Source organism: Castor canadensis, chromosome 9, assembly GCF_047511655.1.
Source record: "Castor canadensis chromosome 9, mCasCan1.hap1v2, whole genome shotgun sequence".
Lineage (NCBI taxonomy): Eukaryota > Metazoa > Chordata > Mammalia > Rodentia > Castoridae > Castor > Castor canadensis.
This window is the reverse complement of record NC_133394.1, coordinates 93,365,000-93,380,044: the sequence shown is the minus strand read 5'-3', so window position 1 is coordinate 93,380,044 and position 15,045 is coordinate 93,365,000. Positions and strand designations below refer to the sequence as shown.

Below are 15,045 nucleotides of genomic sequence, written 5' to 3'. Positions count from 1 at the left end.
ACTGAGCTACACCTCCAAGTAAATTATTTTATGCAAAGCATTTTGAACAGAGCTTGGCAAATAAAGAGTATCACGTGGTTGACATAGTTATTATTTATTAGTTGGGAATTTTGACTGCTGCTTTACCATTATCAATTTATTTTGTTGTGATGTTGTTCAGTTAATGGATAGTAATGTATACTTGTTTTTGGACACTGATTTTCCAGTAACTACTCTTTAAAAATCTGTATGTGATATATTTCAAATACAAATTGATTTCTACTCATCCTCCTAAGCAAGTAGAGACAATGCTCCATCTTACCACCACCTCCCAACGAAACAACAATCTTGTGCAATGATGCTTCATTGTCTTAGCTGAATTTTCCACTGAAAAGTAAGAAAGGATGGGAGAAGTGAGATACTGAAGGAAGCAATTTAGTAAAATGGATTGAAAACCAATGAATTTTGTTAGAGGCTCTGTTGTCAGGTTTGGTTTAGAAAAAGGAAAATCATTCCTATTTGCTTAAAACTTTGAATTATGTATTTTTTAATGATTCACAGCATTCTTATCTGGAATGCCTAAATTCATGAAAATTAGAAGTATAATAGTGTAAGTCAGGGAGTCACAACTCTTTCATGTTTTTTCTTCCTTTATTAAACAAAAGGTTCTTAAGCATTTACCATGTTAAAGAATTTGTGCCAAGATGATGAAAGGGTATAAACAGGAGTAAGACATACTCCCTAACTTTTCTCCATAAATCAGTGTTAGTGGATTAATATGTAACCCTCTTCCTCTTAAACAAGGAGTCCATCGTCCATGTTATGGTTGTTCCATAGTCATGATGCTTCTGTTCCCCTTTTAGGCCCTAATTGGGAGACAAAATAGATACCACACCCTCTTTGCCTTGACTTCAGAGTGGAAGTAGGGAGTAGCTCCCCTGTTCTCAGGCACTAGAGTACAGGCAAGATCTCAAGGCCAGAGAACTTGGATGGTTCCACCCTCATCTCCTCAGCATCCAACTGTCCATCCCTCCTGCCCATAGTCCTTCCTGCACAGGGGATTCAGCCCAGGGAAGAAAAGAGGTCAAATGAAAGAAAACTCATAATACACTCTTACTACTATACTTACCAAAGTATAGTAACCTATCATATTCACCAAAGTTTAAAAAATACAGGACATTTTGACAAGGCCGTTGTCTTAAAAACAACCTTGCTAAAATATCAAGGTGTTATGCTTCATTATGGAATAATAAGAGGAGTCAATATCCTGAGGCCCCCCACCCATCTCAGATCCTCATCCCTGATGATGGGGTAGAATAAGGCTCAGGGAGGAGAGGAGGTGAAGCTCAGGAAAGGGTGAGGCTTAGGGACTGGGTGAGGTTCTTTGCACGCATAACTTGGTATTAAAATGCCGAGCATTTATTGGTTACTTTTTTTAGGTTGCAACAAAATGCCCCCATGGAAAATGTCTGAAGTAAAATGTCAAGTGTTTAGTTTTAAAGTAGAGGACAATGCTTAACACATAGATTTTTGGCAGTATTACTCTAGCGTTCTTCAAATCACCCCAGCTTAAAACCTTGGCACTAAAAAAATGAACTTTCACCATATGGTATGTGTTCTCCACAATTCCACTCCACAAATGAAAAAAGTACCCTCTTCCTTAGCATAACACTCAAACATTCTTTCAATGATTTATTCATTGATCCATCAACATTTCTTTGTATGAGACGGTGGTAAGCAACAGAGATATAAAAATGGGTAACATGGTTCTGCCAATAAATTTGGCTTAACAAGTTTTTATTAAGCGTCTACCTTATATTAATATCTGCCAAATGCTAGCATGTAGATAAGCATCTGGATTTCAAGGAAAGATTCGAGGAAATGATGCCAGAGTTGAGGCTTAAGGAACTAGCAGGAATTTGCCTGATGAAGGAGAGGGCAAATGAGGCAAGAGAAAAATGCCCAGAGTATGTGTGTGCTTAGGGGCTAGAAAGGAGGCAGGAGCCAGATCAGAACAAGCCTGTAGGTCAAACTAAGGAATTTGGATTTTATTCTAGAGAATGGGGAACAGCTGGAGGAGTCTAAGAAGAGGACTGACATGAACCAATGTTTTCTTCTTGTTACCCAAGAGTGGAATGGACACTGCAATGGCGGGAAGCTGAATGCAGACAAACTAGTCTAGTTAGGAGACTCTTGCTGTAATCTCAGTGAGAAATGATGAGAAGAATATAAAACATGTCACAGGAGGAGAGGATGGACAGCAAAGGACCTAAATGGGATACATTCTATAAATAGAAATCATACACTCGACTGTTGATTGGACATATGAAGGTGGAAAGTCACAGATTTCCCAATCTCCTCCTTCTGCCTCAGGCAATTACTTGGATAGTGGTACTATAGAGCATAGCAGAGCACACAGTGGAAGCATGTTGACTTTTTTTTTTTTTAATAAGGGAGGCTGGGGAAGATGATGAGTTCAATTTTAAACAATGACTCTGAGATCTACAGGGAATCCAAGTGGAAAGGTGTATGAATCAGATAGTTGGCTAACTAGACTGAGCTTTCAAGCTCGAGAAATTTACAAGACTACTCCAGAAACATGTGTACCTGGCAACCTCATTTCAAAAGGAACAGGCATACCGGTTTGGAAAAATGACATTCTTCATGTTCAAGAAAGAAACAATGAAAATGCAGGAGTTGAGAGTTAATAACAAAACATGCTAACTCGTTACTAAACTCACACTTGGGAACAATATATTTCTATTTTCCAATTTCTTCTAGAGTAAGCTAAATGCAGGTTTCGATGGGGTTACTCCTCATAACACTGAGAATTAGCGGTGTACCTGGTGTGTGGATCTAGGAATTCCTTTTAGCAGGTTTGAAGAGTAAGAGCTGAGAAATGCGCCCTCCAGTGGCAGTGGAATGAGGGGGTCTCTAGCACCGTTCTTACATCAAACAAAGCCCTGTAAAGAAATGCAATTCACAGGGATCAGAAGGCCACAAAGCTCGTACTGCTACACCAAAGAACCAAACGAACCCTCCCAGGGGCCAGGACCCCCTTACCTGTCACGTTGGCCGAAGGAAAATTTCACTTTCGACTCAACAGAATAAGACCCCAAATTTGATAGCTTGCCGCAAGTTCCGTCGGCAACAATTAAACACCCCACAAGCCAAAACACGTAGTCTAATCAGATCCCCTCAAGCCGGCTGGGCTGGGCTTCAACCACGTGGGCGGCATTGGCCAAGCAGGAGCCATCCGCAAAGGGCGGGGGAAGGAGGCGTGGCGGGGAAAAGGCGTGTCTCTGCGGCGGAGGCGGGGCCCGGCTGGTGGGCGGAACCTGGCGGACTGCGGCTGCCTCCTCTCCCCTTTTGCCTTCGCCCTTCGAGCTGCCACGTAACGCCACGTACCCGCGCATGCGCACCTCGGCCTGGGGCGGCCGCTGTTTCCGGGCTAAGAGGGCTGGAGCGGCTGTGGAATAGGAGGCGGTGGTGGCCGCGGCCGGGGAGTTCAGAGTAAGGGCTTGGGGACCCGGCCCTGCTGGAGGGCTGGGGAAGTTGTCTTTTCTTTCCCGAAGGGGCTGGTAAAGCCGGTGACTGAGCGGCAAGATGAATTTCCTCCGCGGGGTAATGGGGGGTCAGAGTGCCGGACCCCAGCACACAGAAGCCGAGACGGTGAGAGGAGCGGCGGGTTCGGGACTTGGGAAGGGTCCGGGTAAGGACGGGGACGGAGGACCCAAGGGCCTGGAGGTCACTTCCCGCGCCCCACCGTGGGTCGGGGATTCAGATGCCGCCCTCCCTTTGCCTTTCTTCCCTTCTTAGAACCCCCGAGTTCTTCCTTCGCGCCCCACCGCGGCGGCTCGTTGGGCCCGTCCGGCCACTGTCAGCCGCGCCCCGCGGCCCCGGCGAGGAGAGCGGCCGCAGTGGACGGATCCGGGGCAGAGGTGCGGCGACCCGAACCCACGCCCCTGCGCCGCTGCCCCTCCCCCTTTCCCTTCAGCTGGCGCCGCCGCTGGCCCGAGGATCCTAAAGTCCGGCTGCCTCCCTGGCCCGCTGACACGCGGCGTTGGGGAAGACGGGAAGGAGGTTTAAGACTCAGCTGTTGGCGAGAGCTTGTGGCTAAGAATAAAACGATATTCTTTAGGGCACAGGGCCACCTGCTTCTGTCCCATCAACTGAAAGGACGGTTATTCTGCCTAGTGCCATTAGTTAAGACGCCCGATTTTCAGGCTCACCCAAAACTGTGTCATTTAGCAAACTAACTCAATTCACATTGTACAGCTATTTCATGCTCAGATCACTTTGGGGACACATTTCCCGCCTTTCTTCGATTTTTAAGAGCATTAAAAAAGTATTAGGCAACAAAAACAGTATTTGGTAGTTGATTAGATTTTAGGTATTAGATGCACTTACTTTGAAGTTTCATTAGAGTCTATTGGAAATGATAGTGTGTGGCATTTTCTAAAAAACTTTTTATTTAAGAATAACATTAGATCTACAGAAAAGTGAGTAAGTGTGACATGTAAAGGTAAACTTTGACTAGTTGTCAGAATCAACTTTGTTACTGGGACAGTAAAGTATAACAATAATAGTTTGCATTTGTCAAGCCCATACCTTGTGTTGGATGCTAGGCTGAACTCTTTTATTCCACATTCTCCTTTAATCCTTAGTTTTACCCTGTAAGGTGGGTGATAGTATCTTCACTTTACAAGTGAAGGAATGAGGCTTAGAGAGGCGAAATAACTTGACCAAAATCTTAGAGCTAGGATTCTACCAAGGTGTGACTTCCTTCAAAGCCTACACTTTATTGCTGATGCCCATATTTCAGTTCCTATCTGGGAATTTTGGAAATTTATACAGCACTAAAATTAATTGCACAAATCTAAGCTAGAACTTGGAGGGGGGGGCACATGCACTGAGAATTGATCTCAGGGCCTTGCACATGCCAGACAAGCAATATACCTACCACTGGACTACACTCCTAACACAGATTAGAACTGTTTAAAGCAGAAGCTGAAAGCTAGTGAATCTCTTGGTTTCATTTAAAATTCAGGTCTCCTCCTCCCTCTCCCCTTCTTCGTCTCTCATATGTGTACACATAAGTGTACACACATTCACACAAATGATATTTGACTTTCCTTGTCAATTGTCACATGGCAACAGGCGCAAGCTACTCTTATCAGAAAACTATGCTTTTTCTCCAGATTACCATAGTCACAAACTACCTCTTTAGCCTTTGTCCCCTTATTTTGTCTGGTTTTTGTGTTCAAGACACTCAGCTTTTGAACTGTGGCTTATTAGAACTTGCTTTGAAATTAGACCCTGACTTGAATCCTGATCTTTTCACCCTTAATCGAATTGGACAGAAGTTAGATAAGCAGTACTCTAATACTTTCTAAATAACGTAAAGACAGTGCCTGAGCTTAAGGGTGTACTGAGGATTAAGTGGAAGAAATAGGAAGAAGTTGGCACTTAGTAAATACTTAATAAAGGTTAGTTTTTTACTGCATGTAGGTTAGAGGAAGAATACCCTTTATTATACTTGTTGCAATGACTTCTGTAGAAAAGATGGTATAGAATTTATCATAGAATATAGGATTTTTTTGTGTGTGTGGTACTGGGATTTGGACTCAGGCCCTACACCTTGAGCCATTCCACCAGCCTGTTTTTGTGAAGGGTTTTTTCAACATAGGGTCTTGCTAACTATTATTTGCCCTGGCTGGCTTTGAACTGTGATCCTCTTATCTTTGCCTCCTGAGTAGCTGAACAATTTCGTATAGATCATCCAGGTCAGGCCTCTTTCTTTTACTAAGCAACTTGTACAGTATTGAAGAGCTGCGACTAGAACACTTTGATCTTGTCACTGTGAATGGAACAACATAGTTTTTATATCATGATTTCAAAATGTAGCGTGGGTGTCACTTGTGTATATTGTATATATAAGCTGAAAGGAAAGTAAGGGTCCTTGTTATTGCTTAACTTTGAGTGTATACAGTCAAAATTGAAAAAGTAATTTGTCTTCTGAAGAGAATCAATATACTCTGAGCTACAGTATGAATAAAATTTGTCAACATCTCATTCTATGAGGAAGTACAATAAGGAGTCGTAGGTCACTAGAAGTATATTTAGAGTATCAGTGGAGTACATCTAATATTAGATACTTTGGTTGATGATTTGATCTGGTCTGGGTATTTGGCTTATTAGAGCTTGTAACCTCTAACTTATATCATTTAATACTATGTAGTTTCTTTTATTTCTGCAAAACTATATATTTTTAAGTGTAATTTTCCATCTTTTCTCATCTTTCTAAATGGAAGATCTCTTTTGTCTGAATTGTATCTGGTCTTCAAATTCATCACCATTGTCTTCCCTAATCTGCATTTCTGACTTCTTTCCCTCACCACACTGCAGATAACTTTTTCCCCCTGAACTGCCTTTGCTTCATAACTAGATTGTACTTTTCTCGTGCTTCCTACCATTTACACACACCTTATCCCTTGTAGTCTGTTAAAGTGACTTTTAGTTCAGGGTTCATATGTATTCAGCCTTTTTTTTGTTTGGCAGGACTGGGGGTTGAACTCGTCTCATGCTTGAATTTAGCCTCCCACCTACTAGACAGGTGCTGTACCACTTGAGCCACTCTCCCAGCCCTGGTTTTTTTCTTTATAGTGGGACTGGGATTTGTGCTCAGGCCTTCACATTTGCAAAGTAGACACCCTACCACTTGAGTCATGCTTCCCATCAATTTTGCTTTGGTTATTTAGGAGATGGGGTCTCATGAACTATTTGTTTAGGGTGGCCTCAATCTTCCCGATCTCAGCTTCCCAAGTAGCTAGGATTACAGGTGTGAACTACCAGCACCTAGCTCAACCCTGTATTTCAAACTTTGTTTTTCCCTAGTACATGCTCAGCAAGTGAATTAATTATAGTTTTATTTGAAAGAAATCACAGCTCTATAATAATAGCAACATAAATACTAGTATTACAGGTATTACAAAACTACATCTTAAGGGTTTTAGAAATCAAAGTTCTCAAATAATTGAAATTCATTGTGTCAAACTTCTATCAAACATTTCAGTTAGGGATTTTTCAGCTCACTGATTGCTTTGACTGTTTTCCTCCTTTTTCTTTCCTTTTCTTTAGAGAGTGTCAGAGAGAGAGAGAGAGAGTGTGTGTGTGTGTGTGTGTGTGAGATGGGGATTGAAACTTGGGCCTCCTACATGCTAGACTAAGTGCTCTACTACTGAGCTACATCCCTGCCCATACTTTTTCTTGTTGAACTTGTGTCTTTAAATGTATGAGAAAATTGATTATTGATTATATTGTACCTGTCTTTTCATACTTTAAGTTAATAGTAACTTTGGCCCGAATTAAGATGTTCTTCAGAACCAGTCAAATAGTAAGTGCTTGTTTGTGTCTTAGAATTGCTGACAATTCTGTGACATACTGAAGTATTTTAAATCTGGAATTCTATCCACGTTAAGCTTTTTATATCTTAGAGTCAAGTACTTTTTAATTTGAATTTTTTTTAATGTGAAGTAGAGAAAGTCATTGATTTATAATGATTGAAGCCTTCTTAACCTTGACATACTTTACTGGGTACAAAGAAACACTATTATAGTAAAAATCTTACTTAGACTTATGAATGCTCACATGTGCTTAGTTTTACATCTGCCTTTCAACTAGTACCCTTTAAAAATAAAATCCCAAGTTTCTTAAAAATCCCAAGATCAGTGAATACATTTGATGATAAATCATAAGGTGTGTTCTGCTCTCAAGTTGAATTCTGAGACTTAAAAGTTGTTAACATCCAGAAAAAATGTACAGAATTACTTTGCTGCTCTGGCATCTCTCTTTTTTAGACCAGTTTTGTTCAGCTGGCTCAGAAAACAAAAGGGCTAACAGTAGATACAGCTGTTAATTAAAATTATTATTAAGGAGTGTGGGCTTTAAGTTTAGAAAGTTTTGGGTTGATCAAGTACATCATATACCATGTTAATATAAATGTAATATGAAACTCATTCGGGTTCATGTTTCATATTTTATGTTAATAAGTAGGTCAGTGTTATAACTGGAATAACCATAAAAAACCAAACCAAAACAAAAAACCCCAATACCTAGTTAGCATTATATTAATTACAGGAAGAACTTGTGTCTCTTACACTTTTCCTATTATCCCTCTTTCTGGTTCTTCTAAATTAAGTCTGATCTAAATTTTGCTCAATTTTTTTTTCTCTTTAGTACTATTTTTTGTTCATATTATAGTATTCAGTTGTTTAATACAAGAATCACACACTCAAATTCTAGCTGGGTAGCATCAGTGAAGCAGGCAGGTTAGAGGAAAGATCAGTGAAGCCCAATCTTGACTTAAGGATATAGGTAGTGCTCAACACCAGGCAGTTGCCACCTCCAGAAATGTGGGCCCAAAGAGCCAGTTGAATGTGGGAGGGTTAGCACTCAAACTTCCTTACTTTGAATCCCTTCCTGCCACTTTGTGGCTTTTAAACACAAACAAGCTACTTAACCACTGTGCCTATTTGCCTCATCTCTAAAAGGTAGGTAGGTAGTACCTGTCCTATAGAGATTTTGGTGAAGATTAAATTAATTTTAAAATATAAATCATTTTAGGACAGAGCTAGCATGTAATAAATGCTATATATGCCACATTTTTACCAAGTCAGATGCACATTAGCATTTAAACATCTGAAATGAGAATATAGCTTGTAATTTTAATTGTTTTTCTTGATGATATGTTAAAAAAAAATAGGGAGTCTTGAAAGCGATTGCTTCTTAAATTGTATGAAATACAGTGTTAATTACCACTAGCCATCAGGCCAGTGTTTTTCAAGAAAAGATACAAATCTGAATTTTTCTGTGAAATCTTTTGATTTTATATTACACTTTTTTTGGTGGAACTAGGATTTGAACTCAGGGCTTGACACTTGCAAAACAAGTTCTCTACTGCTTGAGTCACATCTGCAGTTCTGAACTCTTACATTTTAAAAGCTAGCTTAAATATTGTTTTAAACACTACGCAGGTCAAGTAGGTTTCAAATAGTATAGTAACAATATTATTACTTACTAAATTAAAATCAAGTATTTTTAAAGTATTCCAAATTTTGAGTATTAAATAACCTTAGAGTTCATCTATTTTTTTGCTTCCATTTTGCAGATAATGAAATAGACTCAGAAAAATTATATTTAGGGTACAGTGGATTCTTATTATTCATTAATCCCTTATTTGTAAATTTGCCTGTTCAGCAAAATGTATTTGTAACCCCAAAACTAATGTTGCAGCACTTTCATGGTTACTTGGGGACATGTGCAGAGCAGTGGAAAATTTGAGTTATTCAATGTATGCACCTCCAAGTGAGGTCAGGTAAGGCCAGGCTCTCCTTTCTGTTTCAGTCCTTGTACTTTGTACTATAAACAAATGTCCTTTTCATGGTCTATTTATATTTTTTATTTTTAGCATTTTAGTCTTTTATTGGGGATTTTCCTGTTAAAAATGTCCTCCTAATGTTGTGCTGGGTGGTTTTCCTAAGCACAAGAATGCTGTGATGTACAGTATAGAAAACGTGTGTGTTAGTTTAAGTTTCACTCAGGCATGAGTTATAGTGCTCTTGGCCATGAGTTCAGTGTTAATAAATAAGGATATGTGTTAAGTTAGATGTCTTTAAAGAGAAATACAAATAGAAGAACAAGGTTTTATATTGATTGGTTTGATGAAAACATTGTGACCAGAGGCTCACAGGAAACTGACCTTGTATTTCCCTTAGGAGCAATACTTCATTATCCATCAACTCAGTGTTCATGGTGACTTTATAGAACGTAACTGCCATGAGCAATGAGAATTGGTTGTATTCATCAAGCAGATAGTGAGTCAATGAGTTGGTATGTTAGAGCAGATTATTAGAAAAAAAGCAAGATCTAATATATTCTGGAAAGTTCTTTAACTTTTTTCTCTTGTTATTGAAGCAAGAATGAAGAAGTGCTTATTGGAAATAAATCAGTATAGTCTATCTCACTTTCTATCATCAGGAGTAATTTCTAATAAAGTTTGGTATGTATCTTTCTAGTGTGTGACTTTTTTTTAAAGCAATATGTGTATTTACACATGTGAATTTCTTTTTAAGAGTGAAATTATATTGATACTTGCTTTTTAAAAAATTTAACAGTAGACATTGGAGATTTTTCTACTCACTAATCATTGAACATAGTACTTTTCCCAGAGATTTTTACAAAATATTTATAAATTTATTTCAAGAAAACAGGTTGAGCTGGGCACCAGTGAGTGGCTCTTGCTTGTAATCCTAGCTACTCAGGAGGCAGAGAACAGGAGGATTGTGGTTCAAGGCCAGACCGGGCAAATAGTTCAAAAGAGAGTCTATTAAAAATACCCAACACAAAATAAAGGGCTGGTGGAGTGGCTCAAGTGATAGAGCACTACCTAGCAAGCGTGGGGCCCTGAATTCAAACCTACAACTGCCAAAAAAAAAGAGAAGAACCTGGGTTTTGTTTTGAGGAGGGTGTGTTGATGCAGCGGATTGAAGTCATGACCTTATGCATTATGCTCTCTACTGAGCTACATCCCCAGCCTAAACTTGGTATTGTTTTTTTGGTGGTTTGTGGATTTTTTTTGTTTTTGTTTTTGGTTAATTGGTTGGTTGGTGGGTTTTTTGTTGTTGTTGGGGTTTTTTTTTTGATGGTTTTGCTTTGCTTTGTTTTTTTCTATAGTAGAGTGGCTCTGCTCCTCAACATACCTGGTGGTTGCTTTTCATCTTTTTCTGCAACTAGGATGCTGTATTGTTTGAATCATTGAAGGTTCTTCATTACCATCAGGTTCAAGTTCCAGGTTGGGGGAAGGAGAAAGGAATGAAGAACAAATAGTTTCCTTTTCAGAATGTGACCTTGAAGGTACAACTTGTTGGCAGTCACACTTCATACCAAGCTGTAAGGAAAGTTTAGAAGTAGTCAGGGTGGCCAACCATCTGTCCAGCTAAATCACAGCTTGTAGAAACTAAAAGGAAGAAGAGATGAACGGTATAGCCCCCACAAAAAGCCTTAAACAAAGGCCATGTTGGTACCTGACACAAAGTATCTGCAATAGTTCAGTGTAATAGTGCTGCATAAATAAACTATTTACCTCTGATTCGTTGGTTTGGAATATGGTTTCCTGATTTGAGTTTAATTGTCTTAAGTTATTAATGAGAAAGTTTTAATTAAAATCCTCAATTGAATAGAATATGTACTTGCCATTAAAACCCAGCATTTTATTTGGGAATAGAAGTAATTCATTTTTTTAAAAACAAGTTCAATAGATAAAAAGCATCTTTATTTTCTTAAAAATATCCTTGATATATATTTACCAAAACTCAGAAGTGAATGAATTTCATTTCTGTACGTATAAATAATATACTTTAAAATAGTAATTAATTTTAATATTTTTCTTTTTTGTGTGTACAATACTGGGGCTTAGAACTCAGGCCCTCACACTTGATAGGCAGAAACTCTACCACTTGAGCCACATCTCCAGCTGCCCCCACCCCCTTTTTTTCTTTTGGCAGCACTGGAGTTTGAACTCAGAACCTCATGCTTGCTAGGAAGGCATGCTACCTCTTGAGTCACTCTGCCAACTCTGTTGGTTAATTTTGAGAGAAGTTCTTGCTTTATGCCTTGGCTGGCCTGGACAATAATCCTTCTGTCTGTGTTCCCACAAATAGCTTAGATAACCAGTGCACACCACTGTGTCCAGCCATTGGTTGACATGGGGTCTTGTGAGCTTTTTGCCCAGGCTGGTTTTGAACCATATCTTCACCTCCCAAGTAACTGGGATTACAGGCATGAGCCACCACAACTGGCTAATTTTACTATTTCTAAGGTACGTTTTGCAACTACATCATACAGAAAAAAAAAAAAAAAAAAACCTGATTGCTTATTAGAGCCTGTTGAAGCAGGTACTTGTGAATGTATTAGGAGATAAATTTGGGGGGGAAGGGGGCCCACTGGAGTTTGAACTCAGGTCCTCAAGCTTACTAGGCAGGCACTCTTACCACTTGATTCATTCCACCAGCTCTGTTTTGTGTTTGGTTTTTTTCTAGATAGGGTCTCACAATCTATTGCCCCTGGCTGGCTTCAAACTGCAGCCCTCTTGATCTCTGCTTCTTGAGTAGCTAGCATTACAGGCATCAGCAACCTGTGCACAGCAGAAGTAAATCTTTTTTAGTTAACAGTTTAATCTTGGGTATTCTTTTTTCCATATTATTTTTGGTTAATCATCCCAGAAATAACAGTGATTTAAAATTTTTATAAGGGCTGGAATGTAGCTCGGTGGTACAGCGCTTGCCTAGCATGCGTGAGGCCCTGGGTTCGATCCCAGCACCAAAAAAAGAAAAGACAAAAAAAAAAAAAAAAAAGACCTCTCCCCTAAAATTATTATAAAAGGGAACGTTTTCGGGCTGGAGGTATGGGCTGAAGTGATAGAGCACCTGTCTAGCAAGCCTAGACAGGTTCAAAGCTTCATACCACCAAAAACAAAAAAAGAGGGACAGTTTTCATATTTTAAAAGGTTCTCCTTTGATGTATTAACTTCAGTAGAACATATATGTGTGTGTGAAAATATATAAACTGATTCATATAAAGTTCAAAATCTCATAGATAAGTTCTCTTACTCTGTGAAATGCTATTTTCTAAATTTAAAAATGTGTAAACAATTATGAAATAAATTGTTTTCTGTCCCTGGAAGTCCATCCCCATGTAGTTTGGTGAAGGATGTACCCTTTAACTCATTACTTATGTTCCTTCTTGATTCAAGATTAATATACCATTTTTATTTATTTATTTTGGTGGGACTGGGGTTTGAACTCAGGGCTTCATGCTCACAAAGCATGCACTCTACTGCTTGAGTCATACCTCCAGTCTATTTTGCTCTTGATTATTTTGGAGATGGAGGGGTCTCATGAGCTATTTGCTCAGGCTGGCCTCAAAACACAATTCTCCCAATCTCAGCCTCCAAAGTAGCTAGGATCATAGGCATGAGCCACTGATGCTGAGCAATATGTCATTCTTAAACAGTTTTACTTCCATAGAGAATTGACTACTTTTTTATGCTTAAAGAATACATATTTGTAACTATTTATATGGCTGGCTGCTTGAACAAGCTCATTGTGACCATATTTTACTTTGGTTAGCATAAGAACAAATACATGTGTAATGTGCACTTGTGTTGTGTGTTTGGCAGTACTGGGGCTTGATTTCAGGGCCTTCACCTTGAGCCACTCTACCAGCCCTATTTTTGTGAAGGGTTTTTCAAGATAGGGTCTCGTGGAACTATTTGCTCGGGCTGGCTTTAAACCACGATCCTCCTGTTCTCTGCCTCCTGAGTAGCTAGAATTGCAGACATGAGCCACTGGCACCTGGCTCAATATGTGTTTAATGGCTGTACATTCTAGTCTACAAATTGGACTTTATCCTTTTGGCAGTGGGAGCCAATTGAGGATATTTTTGTTGTGGTAACTTATTTTTACCAATAGCTGATTGCATTTTGTTTTGAGCATAAGAATGAAGGTAGCATCTTAAAAAGATGAGTTAAGTTAGCCATGAGACCATCCTAGGAACTCCAATAAATCAGAAAACCACTTTAGGGAAGGGGGAAGTAATGACCCAATCATTGTATGCACATATGAATAAAGGAAATTTTTAAAAACCCACTTTATTTCATAACAAGTCTTTTTTGTCCACAAAATACCTGGGTTGGGGGTGGGGAGTGTCTAAATTGGTGGTAAAGTATGTGCTTAGTGTGCATGAGTCCCTGGATTTGATTCCCAACACACACACACACACACACACACACACACACACACATAAGTAATACCTGTTCATTATCAAAAGACAGATGTGTCAGAAATAATGTAAAAAGTGAACACTTTAGCAGCCCACCAAAAAACAATATGGTATATAGTCTGAATTTTTTTCTGTGCAGATTCATACAGCTTAAGTGTTACAGTTTTAAACCAAAATAAGCTCCTGCTTCATATACAATAGCGTTTTGTTTTGTTTTTTCCAATGCTGAGGATTGAGCCCAGGGCCTCCTAATGCTAGGGAGGCACTCTACTATGGGGCTACATGTACCCCAGTCCTCAGTGTGTTTTTTTTTAACTTAATGTCTTGGACATCTTGTCATGACAGAACATAGGAATCTGCTTCATTCATTTATCAGGTGCAAAATGAATGTGCAGTAGTTCTCTGATTTATGGGTGAACACTTTGATTTCTTTTTAAACTATTAGTATTGCTACAAAGGATATAGCGTGGGTGGGTTTTTAAAGGCTAAGTTGCTAAAGTAGAAGTACCTGGCCAAATTTTTAGATTTAACATTTGACAAATTGTCACCTTCTTAGGTTACCTTCACTCTTGAGAATATGAGCAGACTCGTTAATTTATATCTTTTTCTGTCCTTAATAGATTTTTTGGGGGGGTGTTCTAGGGATCAAATCCAGGGCCCTATGCATGCTAAATAAGTGATCTATCACTGAACTATATCTCCAGCCCGAGTACTATTAAAATCCTTTTTACTGAAGAATATAGAAAAGTGTACCTGTCATATATGAAAACCTCGGTGTATTTTCATAGCTTCAACATACTCTTAACTCTGGTTAAGGAACTGAACATAACCAGTATGTCAGAAATCCTCTTTTGTGCTTCATTCATTCAGTCACTGCCCACACCCAAGAATAACTATTATAATTGTTCCGAATAGCATAGTTTGGTTCTGCATATTTTTGTATTTTATAGAAATGGAATCACTTAGTATGTGGCAGTATTATTTTTGAATATTTGTGACTCTAATAGACAAAATCTCATTGCTATTTTAATTTCATGTATTTAGCTTCATGGTTGAGTTTAAGGTTTTGTTTATGTATTTCACAGCTTTTTAAAAAATTAACAAGGCTCAAATATTAGCTTGCTTAGAACTCAAAGACTGAGAATAAAACAAACCCCCAAACTTCCCACCAATATCAAATAGCTTTTATATTTCCAAACTCAATACATAATGACTGAAAAACTTCCA

At 38.9% G+C, this 15,045-nt stretch overlaps 2 protein-coding genes across 6 annotated transcripts in view; one reads left to right on the top strand and one right to left on the bottom strand.

Annotated features, from left to right (window-relative positions):
• The window catches only part of G3bp2 (G3BP stress granule assembly factor 2), a 75,896-nt gene extending 72,698 nt beyond the window's left edge, over positions 1–3,198 (bottom strand). For both annotated transcript variants that reach the window (XM_020182894.2, XM_020182897.2), the window contains exons 1-2: positions 3,043–3,198; positions 2,823–2,942 (exon numbers count right to left, since the gene is read on the bottom strand). The gene's annotated coding sequence lies outside the window, so the exon portion shown is untranslated. The remainder of the gene's footprint in view (positions 1–2,822; positions 2,943–3,042) is intronic.
• Positions 3,199–3,366: 168 nt separating this feature from the next.
• Uso1 (USO1 vesicle transport factor) overlaps positions 3,367–15,045 on the top strand; it is a 63,962-nt gene continuing 52,283 nt past the window's right edge. The window contains exon 1 of one of the 4 annotated variants that reach the window (XM_074041990.1): positions 3,367–3,492. Coding sequence is in view for 3 of the 4 variants with exons in the window: in XM_074041987.1 (XP_073898088.1) it covers positions 3,586–3,651 (66 nt within the window). In the remaining variant the exon portion in view is untranslated. Of the gene's footprint in view, positions 3,652–15,045 lie in introns of all 4 variants that reach the window. The other 3 variants (XM_074041987.1, XM_020182906.2, XM_074041988.1) reach the window with 3 other exon arrangements.